The sequence below is a fragment of the Ursus americanus genome, chromosome 3, assembly GCF_024610735.1.
Source record: "Ursus americanus isolate L20-20 chromosome 3, mUrsAme1.1.p, whole genome shotgun sequence".
NCBI classification, from domain to species: Eukaryota; Metazoa; Chordata; class Mammalia; order Carnivora; family Ursidae; genus Ursus; species Ursus americanus.
In genome coordinates this window covers 83665497-83692764 of record NC_142129.1, presented here as the reverse complement: position 1 = coordinate 83692764, position 27268 = coordinate 83665497, and the positions used below count along the sequence as shown (strand labels likewise).

Sequence of the window (27268 nt, the reverse complement as noted above, 5' to 3'; positions counted from 1 at the left end):
TATATGGATATCCATATCTCCGTATATATATGTATATATGCATATACTCTATATATGGATATATGGAGAAACTGAACAAACTGGAATATATATATATATATATATATATATATATATATATATATATACACACACACTTTTATATACTTTCTGCTTGACTTTTCCATAGTAAATAAGAGTAGAGATTTCCTTTCTCACACATATCAAAACGTTTGCTACTTGGCTCAAAAGATCAATAAAAGGCAGACAGTGAGTGAACTCTTGCAACTTTTTAATGTAATTCAATGTGTTTTGTATTTTATCTGGATTCATCATCTCCCAATGATTTGAAAATTGTGGATCTGATTTTATATGTATATGCATATACTATATATATATACATATATATACATATATATATATATATATGTATTTCCCATTGTGTTATGATTATTCACATTCATACTGGGCAGTGATTTCTACTTATAAGCAAGAAAGGATTTACAGTCTAAGAATGTCTTAAGTGTAATTTTTTTTGTAGACTAATTACCACTTCAGAGCAGTTTTAATTAAAAAAGAATCTTGCCCCATTTTAAACTCCCTTTCCCACAGATTAACTCATTTTTTACCCCTAACAGCACTCTTTATTTTTTGCAGATTTTTGTTTTTTGATGAAAGCCAGTATTTCTTGAAAAGCATTTCTCTATTTTTCTATTTAGTTTGAAGGCTTGTAGATTTTCTGGACCAAATATTCTTGAAGATGTTTATTAAGATTCACTGAATAGAAATAAGATTTAAGTCTTCGCACAGGAGCTGGGAAACTGGAAGTTTTGAATTGGAACCTACTTTGTGGGACTTAAACGACTTTACTAGGAAGATGCTAATTCCTGATGTTCGAGGTGATTCTATGTAGATCTTGTGTATTTTCCTGATTTATTTTTAAGATTATTAAAAAGTATTAATTAATAGCTAATTGAACTGGGTTTAACCATGGAAGTATCAGAGTTGTGTGAACTTGGACCTCTATTATTGTAAGAGCAGAAGTACTCATGCTTGTCCAAAGGACTGCTAAGTGGGGTGTACCAGCACCTACCCCTTTCTTAAGCAACTCTACACCACTCAGGGCATTATTTGAACAGTCTCTGTGCCTGTTAATGAACAACCATGGGGCTGAAGTCAGAGATTTGAACCTGAGTAGTTAAGAGTATAAAAGTCACCAAGATGCAAGGTAATAGAAGGTAATGTTGTAAAAAATTAAGAAAGCACCGAAAAAGGAGAAGATTGGAAAATAAACTTGGTTACATAAATTGAATGCTAAGAAAGCCATGGTAAGATACACAAGAAAGTACTTCTTATAAAACAAAAAGAGGGAGACCTCTGGAAGTTGGAACCTTCTGGGAATTAAGTGTCAGTTACGTCCTGGACCAATTATCAGTGCTTTTACTAAAGACGATTTTTTAAAAAGATTTTATTTATTTATTCGAGAGAGCAACCCTGTGTTTGAGTGGGGTAAGGGGCAGAGAGAGAGAATCTCAAGCAGACTGTCGCTGAGCTCAGAGCCTGACTCGGATTTCAATCTCACAACCCATCAGATCATGACCTGAGCCGAAACTGAGTCGGACACTCAGCTGACTGAGCCACCCAGGTGCCCCTAAAGACAATTTATTTAAAGCAGCAACCTTGGGAACAAGCATGGCCAGATTTGATACCAGACTCCTCTTCTTACTGAGTGGCCTTGACAAATCACTTAACTTCTGTGAATCTCAACTTTCTTTTCTAAAAAGTGAAGATAATTATTATCTACTTCACAGGTGTAATGTAAGGATTAAGTGAGGTAATCTGATACTACCCTCTAACAACACCAACATGCATTCCTTAGAAGTGGTTTGCAGTGGTTAAGTGCTGGGACTCGAATCAGACTGTTCAAGTCATGGCTCTCTCACTTATCAGCTGTGTGACCTTGGACAAGTTACTTGACCTCTCTGTGCTTCATTTTCATAATGTGTACAATGAGGATATTAATAGTACTTTCCCCATAAAGCTGTTATGAGGATTAGAAGAGCTTAGTCTATGAAGTATTTAGGACAGTACTTTGGCGCATAACAAACATTTAAAAGTGTTAGCTAAAAATGTGCAATAGTTTTGGATTCTTTCTAGAAGTGATTCATTTTGTGTTAGGTTATATTCACATAACTGGACAGGAAGACATGGTAACGGTCATGCCAGCTGTGGGGTGAGTTTCTTGTAATTCTGTTTGGGGTAACATTCCCTGCTGTGAACAGGTGGTGGTGGTGGTTTTCCTTCTTGCTAAGGTTGTAGATGGTTGCAGGGCAGTTCTGGGTGAGAGCCTTTAAAGCCAGCAGCCAAGCTGTCTTGCATCCAGCCTTTGTTACTGATACTAGGCAAATTAACATTTCTGTTTCTTCCCTTGTGAAATGGGGATAATTTTTGCCTCTGGGGGTGGTGTATTACATGTGGTAATTTACCTACAGCCCTCGTAGCCTGCACCCAGCACATAGCTGCAGTGGTAACGATCCTTACATCAAACATACATAGCAGTCGGGCCCTGGGGGTTCAGAGGAAGGAAAATCAGAAGGAGCTAGAAGTGGGCCCTTTCTGCCTGTCTGAACTAGGTCTGGGTAAGAGGAAGAAAAACAATCTCTTCCTTTTGCAACCGAATGACTACAGAGGTCTCCCCTTGGCCCCTGCCTTTCGCACCCCCACCCCCCAAATAGGCAAAGACACTATTCTTTCCAGTTTTAAAATCTACTCATTTCTGTACGTACGGGTTTATCTGGGCTTGGTGGTAAGCCAAGGGTGGGTGGGGAGAAGCATTAAAACCTGGCAACACAGCTCCCCCATCTCCGGATGCCGCAGGGCTCCTGCCAGCCGTCCTCGGTTAAAAAACGTGCTTTTTATTTCACTTCCCCGCAGTCTCCTGTGCAGCAGCTCATTACCACCCGCTTCAATCACCACTGCCAGCATCTCCCCAGAACGTTTTACCCTTCCCCCATTTCAGGGACATTGGTCGTAGCTGACATTTAAAGGAAATAAACACGGATTTAAAAAATTACAACCTTCTCCGCCTGAAGAACCCAGCAGCAATGAATAACACAACAGTCCAGCGAAGAGCGCCTGTCGGGGCTCAGCTCCGCCAGCCCTTCGTGCCACACAATTCCCCACACCCGAGCTGCACAAATCACCATTTCCAGGCACCACTCGAGGCTGCCAATTCCACTTTCGCTTAATCTCATTTAAAATCCGGCTACAGATGAGGCTCTGTCGCTGCGGCGAGGAGCCGGGCGGGGGGCAGCGGGAGGGACCCGAAGCCTGGATGGAAAGGGAGCGCAGGGGCCCCTCTCGGTCGGGGCCGCGGGCGGATCCCCAGAACAAGTGTAGGCCGCCCGGCTCCGAGGCGGGCGAGCCCCGAGGGGCGCGGGGCGCAGGCAGCGCAGACAAAGAAGCCGGCGCTAGCGCCGGCCCCACCACCCCTCTCCTTCCCCCGCGCCCCTCTCAGGAAAAAGAGGGAAATCTGAGGGCCAAAGGGGATGGTCTCCTCCTTGTGTTCCTCCAGACAGCTGGGCGGGAGGTTCTCGCTCTCCGAGGTTTCTCCGTCCCTTGCCGTAGATTGGCGGACCCCGTGGCCCCCGACAGCACCCCCAGGCCCACCCCCTCCTCCGGCTCGCGCCCCTCGGCAACCCTCCCGGGTGGGAACTGCGCTGCGGCGCCGGGGCCCCGGGAGGCGTGCGCCCCGCGCCGCCCGAGGTGCGGGCGAGCGAGCCCGAGAGGGCGGGGGCCGGGCGGGCGCGCGCGCGCGCGCGGCGCGGCGCGCGGGGGCGGGGGAGCGGCCGGGACACGTGTGGCGGCGGCGGGGGTGGGGGGGGACTCGGCGCCCGGGGCTTTAAGAAGGTGTGGAGGGGGGCGGGCGCTTTCCCAGGCCTGGCCGAGGGGCGTCGCGCAGAGGCGGCGGCGGCAGCGGCGGCGCACGGAGGCGGCGGCCGACGCGCTCTCGGCGTCCGCATCCCGGGTCCCGCTCTCCCGCGGCCCAAAGAAACTTTGCGAGCCGCGGTCTCCCGCGGAACTCCCCGGCGGGGCTCCGCTCCCGAGCCCGCTCTGCTCCCGTCCGCCGCCTTCTCGCCTTCCCTCCGCGTGGCTCCTCCGTCCCGGCGCCTCCCAAACTGAATGAGCGAGCGGCGCTCGGGGCGCGCGGCGGCGGCGGCGGCGGCATGGAGCGCAGTTGCTGGGCCCCGCGGACTTTCCTCCTGGCGCTGTTGCTGGGGGCGACGCTGAGGGCGCGCGCGGCGGTGGGCTATTACCCCCGCTTCTCGCCCTTCTTTTTCCTGTGCACCCACCACGGGGAGCTGGAAGGGGATGGGGAGCAGGGCGAGGTGCTCATTTCCCTGCACATTGCGGGCAACCCCACCTACTACGTACCGGGACAAGAATACCATGGTAGGTACCACAGCCGCTCGGCGCTCGCCGCCCGGCCCGGTGCGCTCGCGAGCGCAGCTTTTTATCCCTTTCCTTCCTCCAAGGGGCCATTTAAACGAGAGCCAAGAGAACCCTTCCCTCAACCTTGCGCTCTGTGGAGGGACGGAGAACAAAGTTAGTGAGTGAGGCTCGAGTCGCGAGTTGGGATTTATTCGCCACACAGCACACGCTCCCCTCACGCATCTCCTCGTAATGAGCCGGTTCTTGTGGGAAACGCCTGAGAATTGGGGGTTGGCGTCTTTCCCTCCTCGCTCCTCGTCCTTGCCGCTGACACGTTTAGTGGATCCGCGCGTCTTGTTTCCCTAACCCCGGCGCTCAGATTCCAGACCTTTGTCCTGCTCCCAGTTCCTCTTGAAGGGAGCCGGGTGGCGTTGGGACTGGCGCTGGGCTTTGCGGACGGGCTGGTGGCAGATTGACGCGCCCCGGTCCCCGGCCTCCCCGCGCCGTCCCCTGCCCGCTGCAAAGTTCCCGCTGCTCACCAGCCAGGGGTCCCCCATTTCATCCAGTGTCAAACGGCCCTCCAGAAATGGAGCGGCGGCTTCCAGCTCCGTCTATGCTTTATGAAATGTCCCTTAAAATGTCCCTAATAGATGGTTTTTTTTTTTTTTTTAAATTCCTCTTTTAACGTGCTGCTTGTTTTTAAAGTGATCTCTGTGGTGTTTATTGATGACTTTGTTTTTTATCTGCACAGCTTTAATTTTCAGGTAAGGGCTGGAAGCCTCTTATAATTTAAAGGTACCTTTTAAAAAAGATCAGTATGGAGTCTTTCATCAAAATTAAACGTTGCTGAGGAAGTAAAATATAGCTCCAAGAAATAGAATTTTATATGCTGCGTGTATTTTGACTGTTTTAAGCTAGTAAATCGAGTATGTGGGGGAGATAAGATATTGTCTATTTTCTGTTATTTCCTCTGGCACTTCTGGCTATTTCACTTCCCTGGTGCTTCTAAGGTGTGACAGGCACTATTTGATTAGAATTTCAAGGCAAAAATACTTACACCCAACCAAATAGAAACTATTGCCTAGTAAGCTCGTATTATAGTTTTGATGTCTTGTAGGCTAACAATTATTGACATAGCAGGAGATAATCCACCCAGCAGCTGGCATTTCAGATAAACATGCGTGTAAAAATGATGGGAGTCCTTAAGTTTTCTATTTTTTGAAAAACACCTTCGTGTCTGCTTTAAAATGTTTTACGTTAATAGTGCTTTCTCCAGAGGTTTAAAAGAGTGCTTTTACAACTTTCTTGTGTGGCATGGTGGCAGCCTTGTCTGTAAAGCAGGAGTCTAATTCGGTGGAATTTTAGACTTTGAAAAATTAATTTTCTGCAACTAGTCCCTTCTTTAATAAAGTGTTTCCCTCACTCCCTTTCCAAGAACGTTCTGGTGTTTTTTCTGAGGTCCCGAGAATCTTTAAGTGGAAAGACCAGCCAGTTTGATGGCAATCTAGACCTAAACCAAAGACTGATTGAGTCTGTCACTTGGTATGACCCTTAGCAAAGGTGCTTGCCTGACATTAGTTGTAAGTGAGAGTGGTAGGTAAGTGAGCCAAAGCTGGGCTTTGATTGTTAGGTTGTGATGGAAGACCATGTGGTAATACAAAGCCCTGTTACTGTATTTTTTTTTCCTTCTGCTTTCCACGTTCTTTGTGAGGTGCTAGCACAGAAAACTTATAAATACTAAAATATGACATAGCCTTTGCTTTTGCTATAAAGCTAACAAATATAAGTCAAAGACTGACCATAATCACATCTCTAAGTCTGAAAAAGAATGAATGATAGAGAGTCAGAAAAAAGTGTCATATTTCAAGTTGGACATTGTGCGGGAAGCCTCAATTCCTACCTCTTTTCTGCCATCAGAATAGTAGAGAAATTTTATTATGTGACTTTAAGAAAGTCAAATTATTATAAACTTTGAGAACTGTTCATGTCATATTTTAATTTCCTGTTACCTGTTATTAAATACTTAGATTTTGAAATTGCCTCCTTGAAACAGGACTTCAGTAAGAGTTTTTCCCTGTAAAATGTGCTACAGGTTGAAGAATTGTCTAAAAATGAAGTGATGCTTACATGTGTCTCTTTTTCTTTTAGACTTCCAAAAATTGTTAAAATTATGTAGCATCTTTAGGAATTGAACTGATACTAGGAAAACTTAACCTAATATACATTTCTGGTTGGCTTATTTTATATGAGACCAAAATAGAAGGTCATTCAGCCAAAAAAAAATTTTTTTTAAAGATTTTATTTATTTATTCGACAGAGATAGAGACAGCCAGCGAGAGAGGGAACACAAGCAGGGGGAGTGGGAAAGGAAGAAGCAGGCTCATAGCGGAGGAGCCTGATGTGGGGCTCGAACCCATAATGCCGGGATCACGCCCTGAGCCAAAGGCAGACGCTTAACCGCTGTGCCACCCAGGTGCCCCTCAGCCAAAAATTTTTAAAGCTCAGAAATCTGTAAAATATTAGCTTGAGATTTTATTTCTAACCTTCTCAATCTTTGAAGATAGCAATTATGTCAGGATAAATCCGTCTTATCTATGATTTACATTGAACTCATCCTTTGGAGGAATGGTGTTTGGGTACAGCTGGTGGTTGTCACTTTTTTACCTAAGAGAATGCATTGAGATAGAAGTGGTATGTACAAGGGCCCCTAACACAGAACATTACTGTAGATCAGACTATGTCAGCTGCCCCCTGGGACTTGTGCTGTGTGACAGAGCTCAGAATGTGAAATGGAGAGGCAAATGTCAGAAGAGTATAAAAGTGGTTCAAAATTATGGGTCTCTGTATGTGTCATCCTTATTTAAAGATTTTATTGAAAATCTTTTGGGGCGCCTGAATGGCTCAGTCGGTTAAGTGTCTGCCTTCGGCTCAGGTCATGATCCCGGGGTCCTAGGATGGAGCCCAGGAGTCAGGCTCCCTGCTCAGTGGGGAGTCTGCTACTCCCTCTCCCTCTGCCCCCTCCCCCACTACTGCTCAAGCACACTCTCTCTCGCTTCTCTCATAAATAAGTAAAATCTTAAAAAGAAAATCTTTTCAAAAACAAAAATATAATACCAAAGAATCTGAATCTTGCATGTCCAACAGAGTTGTCATATATTTCCAACATTAAGTAGTGTATCTATGTATTTGCAATTTTGGCCACTCTAAATACAGTACATGGTTACTTCTCCTAGTTTTCATCTCTTAATTAAAGGTTGTCACTCAGTACCTCTGTTTTCATCTTCTTACATCATTCACTCATTCATTCATTAGTGAGATAGAAAGTTGGGGGGAGGGAGAGAGAGAATCTTAAGCAGTTTCTATTACCGGTGCGGAGCCCGAGGGAGGGCTCAATCTCAAAACCCTGAGATCCTGACTTGAGCCGAAATCAAGAATTGGATGCTTAACTGACTGAGTGCTCCATCTTCTTACATCTTTTAAATTCTGTTGTCTATGACTTTCTTGAGATGGCATCATTAGTCACAGTGAACTATGGTGTCCTTGCATGAGTATACCACATTGCAGAAACTCAGCAAAAAGAGGTCTTACATACATCATAGTGAATTGGAAAGGTCTCAGGATTAGAACTTTTTTTTTTTTTTTTTTTTTTAAGAATTTACTGTTTTTGCACTAATCCCAAGATACGGTCAATTTCCACAACATGATTTCCAGGACCAACCCTGAATTTTTTTGTAGAAGGCTGCGAATAATGGGAAGATAGGAAGTGAAGACCTAGCTGGCCTAGCCAGGTGGCCATTTCTCTTTCCCAGCCACGCCTGGCAATTCACTGCTCCTTCTCCTGGGGACCAGGGCAGTATTGTGAAACATGCAAAGGTCGAGTTGATGTCTGTACCTTTCCCTTCCCATGATAATCCCTCTTCCTCCCCTTTACCCTCAGGTATCTACCTATCCTTTTTTGTTTACAGGCTCCTCTTCCAACTGATTTGTAGAGAGTGTGACTCATCAATATTAAATTCTCCCACAGTCTTAATTTTAATGGTAGAAAGATGTTTTTCCCGTTATTGTTTAGAAGAATTTTAAGCATCACCAAGCAGGCAGATAATACATTTTGGGAATAGAAAGACTTTTAGAAACCCTTGAAATCATGTAATAAGAACCTACCTAGTCACAAGATTGGCTTTACTCAGTCACCATCAGTGAGGAGAGGTCAGACATTAGGAAAAACATCTATGAAAGCCAAGCATAGGTAAATGAGTCTGTGGAAAGTGCCTGAGCTTCGATAGACAATTTATCTGAATCCAGAAATAGATTAGAATCCCTATTATTAAGGGCATGTAAGGTGGGGGAAGTGATCCCTTATAGTGAAAAAATGTTCTACAATATTGATTGAGGGGGAAAAAAAATTCTGTCTTAAGCAGAACTGAGTTAGTGATATGGTATAATGCTTTAAAAGGGGGATTGTATTGTATTTTGTAAATGCAGTAGCAGTAGCAGGTAGTTCTTGCATGCTATGTTTCCATTCTGTTATTTATTTAATCATTTTATGGGGTGACTGGGGAAATCAATTCCTACTGCTAAAACTGAGCATTTACCTAAAAAAAGATGTGATTGGAGGAAGAGCACTTTGTCGTAACAATTGCCAATATTACTATTATAAATACATGTATTCTGGAATCAACTGGTTGCTATTTAAAAATCACTGTTCAAAGGCAGTGCGATGTAATGACCTTTCAAATACAGGAATGATATGTGTCAGACATAATTTTTGGTAATATACTCCAAATAAAATTCCTTTCAAAGGAATGATATTATCATTTGAATTAATGTAATCTCATGTTGCTAAGGTAACTGTATTGTTTGATCAGGTATGTGGTTATTTGTCCTTTACCTGTCTCAGATTCCAGAATCAGCACATTTAAACTCTTAGGATCATTTGTCAAATGCAATTTATAAGTGAACTGCAGCGGTGTCCTACTTGTATGTGACTGTGAAGATTGACCATTTTAAAGCATTTTGCTCTACTTGTTATATATTTCATCTCACTGTACGGTTTATTTCAAACATGTTTTACTGATGTGGTTCAGATTGTTTCTTAAGTCACATAAATCTTGCTTTAATATATATTCCCCATGTGAGGTTCAATTCCAACCATAAATTTTAAAAAATCAGGTCTTAGGCTCATAATTGAAAACATCGCATTTAGGCAGATATTCTTACTTCGTTCACAGTACTACATTACTAGAAATTATTTGATTAGAGTATTTCCTTCCAATTTTTATGAACCTTTATTTTAAACTATTATTTTATTTTCATTAAAAATATTAAAGAATAAAATAAAGTTGCATAATTGTAATCATATATTTTTGACAGACTATCTTATTCCCATATTTTTTTTCTTTTCACCTTTAAAAAGTAGGTGATAGGTATTGAAACAAGATTTTAAAGTCCACACTATTGACTTCGAAATTTTTTCATAAATGCCTTGGTGGCTCAGTCAGTAGAGTGTCCAACTCATGATTTCAGGTCTTAAAAAAAAGAAATTTTTTCATAAATTAGTTCATTCAAAAGAATAGATCTGAAAGCCATCTTTGATTTATTTTTTCCCTCTCTGGAATTGATCACCTTACTAGAATGGCCTGGAATCTTACATTATCAATTACTTAGAACGTATTGCGTGTTAAGCCATAGTTGTTCTTTTGATTACTTCAAATGACACTTACTATGTCTTTAATGTTAATAGGTGATTGCTGATGCATTGAACCCTTAGTATTTCAAATAGCCTTTACATTTGAAAAGCATAAGTAAATCAAGTAGCCAGTACTTTTTGAGGATTGGCATTTTAAAAATTGTATATATTCTCATGCAAAATATAAAGTTCTTAAAAAATTTTAAGTTCTTTATGTAATATAGAAATAACAAAAATAGATGGCCCTACACTCTTGTCAGGAAGAGAAGGAAGGTGGAATGCATTCAGTTAGAATGGCAGGTTCGCCATGAACAACAAAGAGAAAGGATGTAGGCTTTGTCTGAGTAATGACATAACACAGAAAAAAAGGGAAATTCATTTATCTATTTTGGTTTCAAGAAACATTTGGGTGATTAATCCACCCCACCAATTTTAGAGTCAGTTATTAAATAACCAAACTATATAATTTCAGTCTTACTGAACTTAAGCAAAACAGTATTAAAAACACATTTCCAGAAATTGGAATTGAGTTTTCAAATATGAACGTTTCATAATGACTGTCCAGATACAGGAATGCTGTATTTTTTTTTTTTTTTAAAGATTTTATTTATTTGACAGAGAGAGACAGCCAGCGAGAGAGGGAACACAAGCAGGGGGAGTGGGAGAGGAAGAAGCAGGCTCATAGCGGAGGAGCCTGATGTGGGGCTCGATCCCATAACGCCGGGATCACGCCCTGAGCCGAAGGCAGACGCTTAACCGCTGTGCCACCCAGGCACCCCAGGAATGCTGTATTTTTTTAAAAAGTGATTCTTGGCTGTCGGGTAATTCCCCATGAGGTAATTCCCCATGAGGATCTTACTTTGGTTTCAGTTGTATGGATCAGAGAGTAATTTTTGCCAGGCTATCTGTCCTGCCCATGTCATTGAAGGCAAGAGAGCCTCCAAAGGATTGAATGCTATGCCTATGGGTTAACCAATTATTTCTAAGGTGTGCTTCGCTAAAACTGCACATATTTTTTCCTTCTTTATTCAATCCCACGTCGGAATCAATATAGCAACAGATGTAGGGATGTGCGGAAGGATCAGTATAAATGTACAGATGTTGATGTGTGGCTTAAGGCAGCTCTAATCACTCAAAAAACAAGGTGATGGTAATTAGGTAGCTTTGGGATGCCACAAAGAAATAGTCATAGGAACTCTGACGTTCCAAAATAAGTGCTAAAACCCAGCTTATCTTTTGATACTAAATTATCTTTCCTTAGAGAAATAAGACTTTATTTGGAAAACAGAATAAATTAAATTTTGTTGATTAAAGAAGTCTTCGCAACTGGAGAAGCACTCATGAGTGTTTGCCATTGATGTATGCAAGTGCCCACATACTGAGTGACGTGGAGGCATGACCATAGTTGACCAGCCAGCGCTACACTCACCTCAGAATCAATTTTCTCTGCCTTTCCTGCTCTGCCTGCTCTTCTTCCCTCTGTATCTCATCTTCTCTCTAGCCTTGGACCCTTTCTTCCTCTTCCTGAATTTTCTCATTGTCTTTCCTCCTCTTCTCCCTTCTACCCTGTCACAGGTCCTTGCTTTCCCTCTCCTCTTCCTTCCCTTTTCCTGCTTTACAACTCCCTTCTCTTGTTCTTTCTCCTCTTTCTCTCTTTCCTTCTTCCCTTCAGATTTTCTGTCACCATCTCTATTTTTCTCTCCATTGACTGTAACGTGAAAAATATCGGTAGATTTATAGCAATTATTGTACTCATTGGATGTTTGCAATCATAGAAGTGGATGAGTAGGCTTTTGTATTATTCTCTTAAAAACTTAATGTTATGTTTCTGTGACATGCACTTGCCCTTTTAAAAAATTATGGATTAATTACTCCTCAAAGAAAACGGGCCTTTCCTCCTACACTGTAAAATTTCTCGGAAGAACTTTCAAGCCTATGGCTGTTGAATTCTGAGTCGGCCACTTTCCCCACTGTCACTTAATTTGGTGGGACTACAGATTCTGAAGTTTGTGCACAGAAGTACCCAGAGGTACACATTGGGGGGGGGTTACAGAAATTGGAAAATGGTGTACTAAATTAGCTTGAATCTAAAAGACAGCTCAATCTGGAGACGTCTGAATGCTTGAGTGCAAAGAATCTCTTCTAGTAAACTGATGAAGGACTTTTTCTCTCATCACCTCAGTCACCTCAAGTCGTCTCATTTACTTGCTGGTCTGTACTAAGGCTCACAACTACAGTTGCCCAGGTACGAAATAGTGATGCAGTCTTTTCTGGTTGCTGGCACTTAACAGATAGGTCAGAAAGGGGGGTGGGGGCCTTGGTATAAAGCAAACACTAGATTGGAGATGGGTTGCTCTGGGGTAAGTACCATAGTCTTTCTCGAGCAAGATCTATTTTGTTGTTTTGTGCCATTGTCTGTTCCAGCTCAGAACTTCAAAGATGTCTTGGCTGAGAGTTCAGAGTTATTACACTAAAAAGGGCAGTCCTGGGGAGGCACAGGCATGTATGTAGTGGCGGGAGTTCAAGCTTTGGCAGCAGAGAGACCCACGTATATATCCTTTCTCTGCCACTTAATTAGTTGTGTGCCTTCAGCAAGTTACCTCTCCTCTCTAAGTCCCAATTTTCTGATTCTAACTTAGAAATAATAATATTCATATTTCAGGGTTGCAATCATCAAATGAGGTTATGCTTATAAAGCACCTGGCACACAATAGGTGCTTATTAGATAGTAGCTGTTATCGTCTGGTACCATCACCCAACGTTAGATAAGGATATTTGAAGCACTGTTTATACAGCTATGAGCCATTTTCCCATGCATGTCCGTTTTGTGCCCTGTCATTATGTGGCATATTTCAAGAGAAATTTCAAATTTAGTTATTGAGGAGAATCATAAAAATTTAAAAAAATCAACTCATCACCCAATATGTATGATCAGAAAGTGTTTCCCAGCCAAAATACATATATGACTTGCCTAGAATTAAGAGTTTTAAGTATGGTTCTAGTCCAACCAAAACTTTTATTAACTTAGCCCATTCCTAACGCAAACCTTCCTATTCCTAAATGGAGTATTTTTCTTTATTTGATGGTCGTAATAACAACCAAACTGTGTATTTAAGTGTAGTCTGGGAAAGATGCCAAGATAAGTAAATATTGACATCAGTTTAATATATTTTGTCAAATCCTATAATATATATGTCTACAACCCATGTGAAATAATTTTAAAATACAAAACTATTTCAGCCAAACTAGAACTGAGAGAGATTGGTTTTGATAATGAACCCAGAGTTCACCAGGTCTTCAGGGACTAATTGAGGAAACTTAGATCCACAAGCGGCTAGGTGGTGAAGTGGAAGGTCAGTTCGTTTACAATAAAAAATGTGCTTGTCCGTATAAAGGCTTTGGCTGTCCACTGCATTCTGTCTGTCCACTGGAGCAAAGTTTCTATGGGTAGGCAAGTGACTATTAGCAGGTTGTTTGGGAGCATGGAGTTAGATGATCACAATGGCTGATTCCAGCATCTAGGAAAGCTTGTCCAGCCAACTCATGTCAGCTGGTCTGGTTGACCTCTTCTTTCCTAGACAGTAGTGGAGGAAGATTGTCCTGTTCCTAGACTCCAGAATGCCTCATTATGTCATACATTGCTTGTTGTCTAGTCATTACTGAAACTCCCTTTCTTACTGATTTTGTTGAGAACAACTATGTGTCTGGTTAAAAATACTCACCTCCAAGGCTCCCTTGCAATATAATTTAGTAAGATGAAGTGGAAGTCTACTGAGTGGGATCTTTAGAAAGGTTATTGGCAAAATTGATAAAGATGATTTTTAAAAAGACTCCACAAATACTTGGGTTTTGCTCTACTCTTACCCATTTCTTCTAGCCACGGTGTGGTACAGCCATCTTGTGACCTTGAGGGTGATGGTCACATGGTAAGAGTGAACCAGGAATTTAGAAGGAGCCTTGATCTTTGTTTTTTATTTTTTACTTTTTGTTTTTAGAGAGAGAGAGAGCGTGTGCACGTGCACACACACACACGTTGCGGGGAAAGGTAGTGGGAGAGGAGGGAAAGAATCTTAAGCAGGCTCCACACCCAGCACCCACTGTGGAGCCCAACTTGGGGCTCGATCTGACAACCCTGAGATCATTACCTGAGCCAAAGTCAAGAATCAGACGCTTAACCCACTGAGACACCCAGGTGCCCCAAGAAGGAGCCTTTGTCTTTATTTGTACCTTTGACTAGCTGTACCAGCCCTGGAATACCTCTTCTGGATTTCTTGTATTTTAAGAAAAATTAGTCAGGTTCCTATTATGTGCAGGTGAATATAGTCTTAATTATTTTAAATCCCCAGATGACCCAGTTTACATTCTCTTTTAGATCCATCACAATTCTTGTATCAAGTTTTGAATTGCTCTGGTCCTCCCATGGAATTGCTTTTGGCACTTTGGTGGAACTAGGGTATTTCCTAAGACAGTTTTAATAATACATTTTATTTTTTTAATTTTTAAGATTTTGTCTATTTGTCAGAGAGAGAGACCACAAGCGGGGGCGGGGGGCAGCAAGAAGAGGGAGAAGCAGGCTCCCCGCTGAGCAAGGAGCCTGGTGTGGGACTCGATTCCAGGACCCAGGGATCACGACCTGAGCCGAAGGCAGATGCTTAACCAACTGAGACACCCAGGCGCCCCTTGATAATACATTTAAAAAATATCCCTCAAGGTGTGCTACTTCTGTAGGTAGCAAAGCTAGTGCATTTTATGTTAACTTTTTAGTAATGCTTTGAGAAAGTAACCTGTCCCTGACCTTCAGTTTTTGAAGTTTCTTATAACTGACAGTTTGTGCTAGTTTCCTTCACCAAACTGTTTCCTGACTCTTCTTTCTCTCCAAAATGCAGCATCACCATATATAAATCCTGTTGACATTTAAAATACCTAGATGTGTGACATGGTTGTGAATGTGAGCTCTGCCCTAACCTTAACCTTGCTTGTTATGTCTGGCTCAGCCTCTAGGACCAAATCCAACATTGTCATTTCTCTTGCTTGCTGTGTATTGACAGAGGAAACAGGCCTTTCAGTCTTACCTTTAGGAACATGTCATCTTTTCGTGTAGGCCACCTTTGTTATGGATGTTGAAATATCCTATGATCATAGTTCCAGTTCTTTTCTAACTTCCTTTTCTCACATAAACACTTCCTGCATTCTTATACTGCAAAAAAAATATATGTTTAGTGTTTGTGATGGAGGAATATATAGAAATTAGTGGGCTTTAGTCTCTTTTAGAAAAAGTGGGTTCACATTCCCATTCTAAGCACTATCAAAAAATAAAAAGGCAACTCAAGGGATTAGAAATAAATTAATAGCAACAATATTAATAGCAAACTCTAAAGTAGGACTTACTGTGTGCTAGGCACTGATCTAAAATCTTTACACGTATTAATCATGTAATTTTCACATCAACTTTATGAGGTAGGTACTCTTATCTTCCTTTTATGGATATAGAAACTGAGTCCTAGAGAGGTTAAGTGTTTTGCCCAAGATTTCAGGGCTATGAGGCAGGAGTGCTCAATCTGTCTTGCTTTGGAATCCATGCTTCTAGCTGGTATGCATTTATTTGTAGAAGTGACACTTATTTCAGGAAAGGGATAATAAGAAGAAATAATAAAAGACACATTAAAGAGAAAACAAAGAACAGTAAAAGCCAATTTTGTTATTTAAAATAAAGATTGCAAACTTAAGCCAGAAAGATGATACCCATGCCAAACTAAGTCAGAACTTCAATCCTAAATATTCATTGTCTGAGACCTTATTATCCTCCACATAAAGCAGAAAGCAAAGATACCATTTAGTATACTATTGACCTGAAAGAGTTAACCTGCCTTCAAAGTATGACAGCCAGTAAAAATATAAACAAGTGATTTGCAGATTTTGTTCACATTTATTTTTAACCTTTTGATGAGTGTAATTTCTGTTAAGATTTTGAAGTAAATAGGAAGTTTGTTCTCTCATAGAAGTTTGTTCACTAATAGAATTTAAGTAGAACCGGAATAGAAGAGGAATACAAGGGGAGAATTTTAAACTGAGGCAGAGAGACATTTCAAAAAATTTTCACTGAAGTTCATGTATTTGTAATATATTTCTTCCTTCAGGAAATTCCTTTATGTGTTATCAGTCTGCAGGTGCAGCCTGTGAAATTGAGGGATGTGGCACAGTCTGAGTCCTGGTGACAACCCAGAGCTCTCTGTAGTGTCTGACCTGCTCACTAGCCACAGGTCTGCTCCCACGGGGTTATTGACACCAATGACATAATGTTTGTTTTGCACGTGGCTTTGTAGGTTCTTTTTCATACTTGGATCCGATCTTTAAAAACCACGTTCTGTTGAGCTCGTTTGAATAAGAAAAAAAGAGCAACTGCCAAGGATCCTCTTCTGCCCTTGTCCTCAAATAATTCACCTCCTGCCACAGAGGGCAGAGGTCAGCCTTAGGCTGTGGCAGCCAGGCGAATGTGACACATGAGGGATTGCAAGGGCGTCAGTGTTGAGTGCTGAGAAGAAGGGGCTACCCTGGCCTCGTACTTACGTTAGTAACGCCCATATTTCCTGATTTGTCACCATCATAGTTTATCTCAAAGTTTGCGGTGGAAACTAAATCAGAGGGTGGAGGACAGATTCGAGGGAGAGCTTCCCGTTTGGAACCCACCGAGGTTCTCAGACAGCCTGAAGGGAGGCCCATGCTTTTCCTAAGAGAGAAAAATTAGACTCCTTGGACTTTAATGAAAGGACAGTGGCTTTTATAAAGATATTACCCCAAAAATATAGAGAAGGTCCACATCTAGATGTTTCCTTTTCTCAGGTGGGACAGATCAGATCGTTTCTCCTTTGAGCCTTCCCTGGGGAGTTGTGTCAAGTTGAGGCTCTGCTGGGCAAGTCCGTGAGCCTCAGGTGTGGGCTAGGAAGCTGTAAGACTGCTTTCCCTGGTGATCTGCCCTGATGAGGGCATTAAACCTTTCAGAATATTTCTCTCAAACACAAATAGCTTATGTCAGCCTTTTAACAGAAACTGTGAGGCAGACACTGCAATTCCAAATAAATTGTGAAACATTTTAAACATATAGAAAACTACAATCAATGAAAATTCAAAATTGGTATCACTAATGAGTACCCAAGGGATACCTATCTATATTCATTGAAGTAAAATGTAAACGCTGTGGAGATCAAGCTCTTCACAATTATTAAAATAATATCCACTGGCTTGACCTGAATTGCTGAATGATTTTTGCTTGTTTAAATAAGTTTGTCCTGTCCCCACTATACCAGTTGTTCCCAAGCATGAAAACCATGGATGCCCTGCAGAGTAGGAAAAGAAGAGGAAATCTGGCACGAGGCACGTGCTTGGTTGCCATCCTGATGAAACAGCTATTAAAAAAAAAACAAACAACCACTACTTTGATTAAAGACCAATAAATGTTTCCAATGAGTAAAAAGAATGTTTCTCCTTAGAAATGTTTTTCAGTGAAAGAAACATTTACAATCAGAATTTAAGAGTGGTTATTAGAATATTACCAACTAAAAGAATTTCTTAAGCTTTTACTTTGCCAGTATAAAAATGGCCTCTAGACCTTCATTTTTACTGATGTTGGAAAATGGACCTCACTTGAAAATTGATGAGTTTTATTAGCTACCACAGAGTTTTGAGAGTGGTGGGTATACCGGGGTACTCTGGTTTCCAGCCACAGAAACCAACTCTGGATAACTTGGGCTAAAGTAATTTATTAATAGACGGTGGGTTAACGGGGTACCTGGGTGGCTCAGTCGGTTAAGCGTCTGCCTTTGGCTCAGGTCCTGATCCTAGGGTTCTGGGATCGAGTCCTGGGAGTCCAATGTCAGGCCCCCTGGTCAGCGGGGAGTCTGCTTCTCCCTCTCCCCTTGCTCCTCCCCCCTGCTCATGCTCTCTCCCTCTCTGTCAAATAAATAAAATCTTAAAAAAAATGAAAAAAGAAGGTGGGTTAACTCACAGAATGGAAGGAAAATCCAAATGCTAGAAATGATAGTATATTCAGGAGGCAGGAGGGTCAATTGCTAAAGGAATCGAGATGGTAAGAACCGTGATTTTCTGGCTTTTCTGATTATTTATGGCTTTTTTCTGATTTTGAGGCTTTTTCGGCCCCACGGTTAGGATGAATCCTCTTCAGTCCTCTCTTTTCTTGTGTCACTGAATTCTGATTCCTGGGACTGCAAGTCTCGTTGGTCTACCTGGGGTCTGGCCATTGCACTTAGATGGCTGTTGAATGGGAGTGGGTGTGGGTCAGGCAAAACAACAGGTAACTGCTGCCGTCTGTATTCAGTATATATGTGTAAGAAAAAAAGATGTAGAATGACCCCTGGGATAGTAACTGTTATGTTTATAACACAGGCCAAGTGGAGAAGCAGTGTTCTGTGGGGTGCCATAGCATCCTTCATCAGATGTGAGGAGTTTAGTGATTCTGGCGGGGGTGGGGACAGATCCAGCCTGATAGTGACTTATCATGCTTTTGTAGCTTGGTGAACATGTCGAATTCTCTTCTGAAAGCTGCACAGTGGGGTACAGACTACCTATACTTGTACAAGAAGCCCAGCTTCTCTGGGGTGTGCACGCTCCTCTTCAGTTCAAACCCCCGGGGCCACCCCCCAGTGACCTGCAAGGGAATATCAGAGGTAAATCAACGAGTACTTGCCTCTCCTTTCATGCCTCAGTATAGACAGACCATCTCTGTATTCACTAGGAAAATGTCAGAGTGCCTCTCTCAGTCCTCAGCATTCCAGGACCAAAGCACCACTTGTCACGGTTCATCACCCCCTCCTCCTTGACACACTTAGCTTTTGGCCTCTGGAATTTCACCCTCTCCTAGCTTCTCCTTCTCTCCCTGGCTGCCCCTTCTCATCCTTTGTCGTGTCTTCCTTCCCCCCCGACTCCATAGTACTGGGGTGCTCAGCTCCGTCCTTTCTGCCTTTTCTCTTCTTCATCTGCTCCATCTCCCTAAGGATGCCATCCATCCCGATGCTTTGAGGGCCATCTACGTGCTGCTGACTCCCACACGGCTCTCCGAGCTGCTGTGTCTTACTCCCCAGTCTGCATCTCCACTCAGATGTCTGTTGGCATCTCAAACTTAACGTTCCCTTCATCCTGTCACCCACAAGGTAGCTCCTCCCTGAGTCTCCTCAACTTCATTATTGCCAACTGAGGACTTACAGTTATTCAGGCCCCAAACCTTCTCTCTCTACACCCCACCTCGGGTCCATCCCTGAGTCCTGCTGGCTTTACGTTAAAACACACCCAGACGCTGCCATGGCCACCACCTCTCACCTGGATTATGGCAGGCTCCTAACCGCTTGCCTGCTTCAATGCTTGCTCACCTTCATTCTAATCTTGAAACGGCAGCCAGACTGATCCAGCTCAAACGAAGGTCACCTCATTCCTCTGCTCCGTGCCTACGGCAGCTGGTCCATTCCACCAAGTTGCATGAACAGCTGTGATCCGCCTCTGGTTTCCCAGTGACCCGTCAGCTTAGCACTTTCACCAACAAAGATGCCTAAATTTGAAAGGTAAAGTCTATCAAAGTTCTGTCCATCCCTTTTGTTGCTCCCTATGTCTCTCTGAGGAAAAAAAAAAAAAGTCCTTGTCATGGCCTGTAAGGCCCTGAGCACCTGGCTGCTCTGTTACTTTTCTGACTTCTCCTCTTACTCTTCTACTGAAGCCATTAAAGCCTCTTTTTTTGTTCTTCAAACACATATGGACTCAGTCTCATCTCAAGACCTTTGCATTTGCTGTTCCCCTGTCTAGCATGCTGTTCCTCAGAGAGCTCCATGCTTCCTCCCTGATTCAGGTCCATATTCAAATGTCACCTTCTTAGCGAGGACTTCCTGACCATGCTTTGTACCACTGTGCCCCCACCTTCTCCTGTACTCCGTCCTCCCCGAGCTGCTCTGTTTTTCTTCATTGCTATCATCATCTAACATTTTATTCTTTACCTTGCTTGCTTGCTGTGTACCATCAGTATAATACCTTTGAGCTCCACCAAGACAGGGATTTTTGTCCGCTTTGTTTGCTGCTTTATTGCCAGTGCCTAGAATAGTGTCTCGCATACAGCAGGCACTTTAAACATTTTGGTTTAATGAATCAATGAGCGAAAATAGCACTTGGGAACCCTGTCTAATCTCAGTTATAGTTAAAAACTGTCTTATGAAAGTGGTAATCCTAAAATAAGGCAATCAAGTGGATTATTTATAAAGAATTTGTGAGTGTAATTCTAAATTTTGGCCTTTTTTTTTTTTTTTTTTGAAGATTTTACTTATTTATTTATTTGACAGAGACAGACAGCCAGCGAGAGAGGGAACACAGGCAGGGGGAGTGGGAGAGTAAGAAGCAGGCTCCCATTGGAGGATCCCGATGTGGGGCTCGATCCCAGGACTCTGGGGTCATGCCCTGAGCCAAAGGCAGACACTTAACGACTGAGCCACCCAGGCGCCCCTAAATTTTGGCCTTTTGAATCCATGATAACAATGTTTAAAATATCTGAGAACCATGTCTCTACTTTCCCACCCTTCAAACTTACAAAATTCTCATGACTTTTGTGAGACCATGCAATGCTATTTATAGTGGTCTGTTGAATTGGCTTTGCTTTAACTATATGTTAGCATATCCAAAAAAGTTCTCATAGCAATTAGTGACTGCAATTATTAATAGAAACTGTAATAGACTTTAGACTCTTATTCCCAGAAGCTCCTCTGTGCTGCACCATAAATACATTTGAAGCAATTTTGATGAATGGGTAGCTAGTTTGTATTTAAATTTTCATCTGAATGGGAATAAATAATGGGAAGAACAGAGACCAAAATAGCTTGGCTCCCTACTCAACAGATATACAATAACCTTATAGAAAAACACACACACAAAACCCTCAAATTTCTCAAAAGACTTAATCTTTTAAGAGAAATCTATTTGGGCAATGATGAATATATGAAGGGAATAGCAACTGAGAATTCTAGATCTTCATTAAGTTTCACTTGTGGATACCCCGTAATTTGAGAGATCAGAGGTTCCAAGCTTGTAGATGTCAATGTAAATGTTTTCAGGTGTTGATAGAATTGCTCAAGTGTTAGGGGTAAGATTTAAAAAGAAATTTCCCACTCTATTTCTAATATATTTGGATACTTTATGAGCCTTTGAAATGAGAGGAGACTTAAAGCTTCGGGAGTTCTGGTGATGGATAGCATGTAAGCTCAGGAGACTGGCTGGCTTCATTTCTGGACTTTGCATTTTCAAGCTGTGTGGCCCTGAGCATGAGACCTCACCTCTCTGTGTCTCAGCTTTCTTTTTGGAAAAATAGCAGTGATGGTGGTGTATCTGTCTCATAGGTTTGTTATGAAACGTCAGTGAAATGGTAATATAAAGAGTAACACAATGCCTGGCACAGACAATAATGTTAAGTATTATCGTTGTACTTTCTGATTTTTCCCCCTGTGAGTAAATAGATCCATACTTACAATTATAGGATTTATAATTTTTTTCTTATTCTCATAACATTATGTGATCATTATATTGACATTTTTCAAAAACATTAATGGCTGCATAATATTCTGTTCTGTGCTTGTAGCATAATTTATAAATGTGTATGTTTGACATTTTTGGCAGTCATTTGTTTTCAGTGATACAAACTCTATGATGAATATCTTGCGTTCTTTCAAATTTTGGCAAAGCACTTTCCCCCAAGTTGTGGCTTTATTTTTATTTTTTCATAAATGTTTACATGTAAATTATATCAATGAATTTATAAAGACAGATATATCTTTCTTTGGCTTTCTCATTTTGCTTTTGTACCTGGGGAGTCTTTTCCTACTTAGAGACTAAGTAAATATTCACATAAATATTTTCCCTACTTTATTATGTTTTAAGTAGTGGATTATAATAATTTGCATGCATCGTTAAGTGTGCTGAGCTCATTTGTTTATGTTTCTTTTCCTGTGGGGCACGTGGCTCCCCTTGATCCACAGAGGCGCTCTCTGTTATTACAGTAACTTTCTGCCATTACCTGTTTTGTCTTAGCTGCCACCAGAAATGCTCTTGAGAAAGCTGTTCCATGTACCGTATGGATTGAATTACTGCTACTGATTACAGTGGTTGAGTGCAAATGCCTGGTGCCTTTACTAAAGTCTTTGGGGGACCTCTGCTTCTTTTAACAGGGTCTATTTCATTCTCCTGCACAGAATTTTTGGGGGGATTCTAATAGTCTCAGTTGTGAAACACCACGGGATCAGAAAAACTGCCGACGTCATGAGTGTATGCTTTTGCTGATGGTACCTGTTTTGGGGTGCTTCTCTTAAAGCATTTCTATCTAAACTTACAGCACATGTATATTATCTCATACCCACATACATTAGCAGTGTGTGAAGCATCTGCCTCTTTATCAGAGAAAAGATGGATAAGCCGGAAAGTGAACATAAAAGAAATGCAAACTGTACAGGGTTCTCATTCTTTCTAGTTTAGCCCTCAAACTACTCCTGTTGCCCTCCACTCTTACCGTGTCTTGTAAGCCCCTGTCTGGTGGTGATGCTCGCATCATGGCCTTCTCTTTTCGTAAATCTAGTGATATCAAACCTCAGGAATCCTGAATGGATGACCGCCACCTCTGTTCCAGACAGAAGTCAGGTGACTGCTGCCAGTCATTGTGACATGGCACCTGCCCATCCCTCACCCATGTTTCAGCCTTATCAGGGCTTCTCAGTGGGACAGTGCTGCACCTCTTTGCCCTGTAATTTGAAGAAATGCTCAGTGGGAAACTTTGCAAACTTTAGTTGTGAGATCCAATGACATCTTTGATATTGTCCTCAGGACTGAGCCCTTCAGCTAACTCTGAGCTCTTGTAAGCAATCTATGTTTTTATCCACAAATATGCATGCATACACGAATGGGTTCAGACTATACCTACCACAGTCGGCTTTTTTTCACTCTGTTCTGTGTTTTCAGTATCTTTACATGCCAGTAAATGCAGAGCTTTTCATCTTTGTTTAGTGGCTACATACTATTACGTTGTATGGGTACATATAAATATCCTTAATTCCCTCTACGGTTCGTGTTTGGGATAATGTAGACAACAATGCAAGAAAGTTTTTTCATGTATGTTCACTATTCACTCACTGATGCCTAAATACTTCCACAGTATAAATTGCTAGAACTGAAACTTTGGGTTCAAAATTTATTTTTTTATTTTATTTTTTTAAAGATTTTATTTATTTATTTGACAGAGATAGAGACAGCCAGCGAGAGAGGGAACACAAGCAGGGGGAGTGGGAGAGGAAGAAGCAGGCTCATAGAGGAGGAGCCTGATGTGGGGCTCGATCCCGGAACGCCGGGATCACGCCCTGAGCCGAAGGCAGACGCTTTAACCGCTGTGCCACCCAGGCGCCCCGGGTTCAAAATTTATTAATAACATTAAGATATTGATACCTACTGCTAAATTTTCCTCCAAAAAGATGACATTAGTTTACATTTTGTTCAGGAGCCCATCCATCCATACACTCACAGGAATGCTGGGTGATATAATGCTTTTTAGTCTTTGCCAAATGTAAAGGTTTGAAAAATAGCATTTTATAATTATTTTTATTTTTTTGATTACTAGAGAGATCAAATACTGTTCTTATATCTTGTTATTTATTTGTGTGTGTGTGTGTATATAAATTATCTCTCAGATCATTTGCTCATTTTTCTCTCTTTTTTTTTTAAAGATTTTATTTGAGACAGGGAAAGAGAGAGAGTGTGAGCGAGAGAGCACGAACAGGTAGAGCAGCAGAGGCAGAGGGAGTAGCAGGCTCCCCACTGAGCTGGGAGCCAGACTCGGGACTTCAATCCCAGGACCCTGAGGTCATGACCTGAGGCAAAGGCAGACCCTTAACTGACTGAGCCACCCAGGCACCCCTCATTTTTCTGTTTTAGAGTTCCTCTTTTTCATATCGAATCAAAGAAATCTTTGTTAATATTAGTAAATCCTTTGTGATGTATTTTATGAGTATTTTTCCCCAGTTAGTCCTTCATCTTTTGATTTTTATGTAATCAAACCTATCAGTTGTTTCCTTTATACAGAGTGAGAATGACACAGTGTTCGGTAGTATGGTCTCTGGAGTCAGACATGCCTGGATTCTAATCCTAGCTCTGCAATTTTTTTTTTTTAACAGCTGATTCAAGTTATTTGTGGTAGTTTTATGCTATAAAGTCTCTGCAAACACTGGGCAAACACTAAACCATTGTTCCTGGAGGAAATGTAGAGTTAGATTTCCATGAGCCTGTGGTCACAATTTCATCAACTGATTAATACACAACCATGTTTTATGTGTGTTTCTATTTAAAGATATCTTGTTTAACATATATTGCTGATTCATTAGCATTGAACTCCTGGCCTGCGGCACTGTAACTCATGCATGAATGTACTTTCTTCATAAGGCACATCATAGCCTTCTTACACTTAGGGACACTAGGTAGCACTTCAGTACTATGGTTGGGGGCCATTTTATGCAGTGAAATCGCAAACAAAAAGCAGAAAAATGTGAAAAAGGGGCACGAAATAACTCTTGAAAAGGGTACTTGTTTACAATACAAGAGCAGAAATAGGAAGATGGAGTGTTGCTTTGTTTGACCTGGGAATGGGTGTGTCAGATGGCTCTTTTTTCTTTTTTTGGCTATTCTGTACACGTCCCTGAATGATGACTATGAAACTTGGTTTGGGGGTTGCACATACATTTTAGCAAGTAGGTGAATTAACAAGGGATTGTGAATAATGAGGGCTGGCTGTATACACTGCTAAGGTCATTTTTTTTCTGTGTAAAAGGAAAACGGACATTAAAATGATATGACAATAAATAAGATTATGTTTGGTATGTAGTAAGCTAGTCACTGTTAGCTGCGTTTGGTGTATGGTATCTGCCTTCAATATTATGAATATAAAAAGTTTCATGAACCCTCAGATTACAAAAACATTCTTATATTCTATCTCCTAGTACTTTAAAAATGTTTAGTTTTTGCATGAAACTGTCAAATTCATTTGTAATTCATTCTAGGAAGAATTCATCTAAGAAGAATGGTACTGATCTAATTTTTCCCTCTATGTTCTGCCAGTTTTCCCAGTACCATTTATTGAATAGAACATTTTTCTCCCACTAATTCTTAAGTATTCTTTAGTATAAGTGATCTTTTAAATTACGTCTTCTAACTGGCCATTTCTGATACATAGGTATGATACTGATCTTTGTATATTTTATATGGAGGCATCTTACGGAACTCCGACTATTCTTACAAATATTTTGGAGGGGTTGATTTTCCCCTATTTTTAGGAAGCATTTTTAGGCATTTGAAAATGAATAGGGTGGAATGGAGGAAGAAGGCAGGTTGTATACGAACCAGAAAGGGGTCAGAACAACTCAATTTTACATCTTTCTGAGTAAAGTTTATTTCCAACAGGACAGTAAGGCAAAAATAGTACACGGAAACTTTAGAACACGTGAATGAGAGGGGTTTCAAAAACTTAGCTTATTATTCTTATAGGCTTTTCTTTTGTGAGTTCAAACGCCTCCATTTTATGGATGGGAAAACCCAGATGGTAGGAATACTCACAACAGATAAGACAGCAAAAATGCCAGCATTAATTGAGCTCTCATTACTATGTGCAGGGCCCTTCTCTAAACCCTGTGTGGAATTAACTTATTTATTCTTAGGAGAACTTCACGGGGTAGATACTCATATTATTCCCACTTTACAGTTGGGATAATGGAGGTGCAGGGGGGATATTGAAACCTACAAAATGTCAAACAAAATCAGTTCTCTTCTTTCCAATTATTCTGAAATTTTAATTGAATTTCGTATGACTGGCTTTTTATATTTCCATAAAAGCATGACAATTCATATAAAATTCTTTTAAATGTTAAGAGATTTTACACTTAATTCTTCCCTCGACCTCTTGGGAGCAGGTCCTGCAGCCTCAGCCCCGGCACTTGGCTGCAGCAAATGTGGGCTGTTCTGTTTTTAGGCAAAACGTAAAAAGTTGACATCGTTTAGCATTTTTAGTCGATCATTTCCATCTTTTTTTTTTTTTTTCCATCTTTTCTAACTGGCTTTAAGTAGTCAAGGGCCTCTTATCTCAATTTGTAAATGAATTACAGAAATAGTCTAGTGAAAAGAATTACTAGATGGTTAGATTTGAACAAGGAAGCAGTAATATCCTTTGCCTTGTTGGATCTCCGAAGAGATTTAATTTCGTCTTCTTTACGTTTACTTACCTTTGTAAATTTATTTCACATCTTAATATCTCTTTTTTCTCTCTCCTCTCTTCATTATATATTTAATTTTTAAAATTTTTTGAAGATTTTGTTTATTTATTAGAGAGAGAGAGAGCAGCAGCAGGGGGTAGGGGCAGAGGGAGAAGGAGAAGCAGACTTCCCCTTGAGTGGGGAGCCCAATGCGGGGCTCGATCCCAGGACCCTGAGATCATGACCTGAGCCCAAGGCAGATGCTTAACTGACTGAGCCACCCAGGCATCCTAAAATAAAAATGTTTGTGAGGAGTTTGTAGTTTGTAAACAACTTCAAAATATATATACTTGAAAATAAAACCAAATGGCAAGTGTAAATACCAATAATAAATGATATGACAGGACAGTGGCATGAGCAACATGAGCTATCAAACTTTAGACAAGAGAGAAGCCCTTCTGATTCAGAGTAATCAGAGATGGTTCAGAATAGACTTTGAAGTTTAGAGTTCTGATAAAAGGAAAAGAGGGGTAAATGGTACGTTAGTCCTGAGAAGGGGCACAAACAAAGTAGTACTGTTGAGACTTGTAGGGAAGGTTTAGTGAAGAGTAAGCGTTCCTGGTGGAGGTGAGGAGTTATTGAAATGAAAGGCAAGATGTGGGGCTGATTTGGGCAAGTTTGGCTTGATGAGCCTGGTACATCAAACCGAGGCATTCCTTTTGTCTTTGGGCAGTAGGGAGCCCCTGCAAGTTTATTGGCTGGGTGGTTGTACCTTGAAAGCCTTGAAAACCTAACGGTTTTCTGGGAGTCTCCTGGACCTTGAGGGAAGAAAAGGCCTGTTTGATCTGAGGACAGCTGGTGGGTGTGCAGCTTTGGGGTTGCCTGGGGAAGTGCAAACAATTGCCCAGATAAA

General features: G+C 41.4%; 1 protein-coding gene across 2 annotated transcripts in view; it reads left to right on the top strand.

Moving 5' to 3' along the window:
• Window positions 1-3958: 3958 nt before the first annotated feature.
• Window positions 3959-27268, top strand: part of RELN (reelin) — a 482353-nt gene continuing 459043 nt past the window's right edge. Inside the window, exon 1 of one of the 2 annotated variants that reach the window (XM_087861167.1) lies at window positions 3959-4431. In XM_087861167.1, coding sequence (XP_087717293.1) covers window positions 4206-4431 — 226 coding nt within the window. In that variant the 5' untranslated portion in view covers window positions 3959-4205. The remainder of the gene's footprint in view (window positions 4432-27268) is intronic. The other variant, XM_087861166.1, reaches the window with a different exon arrangement.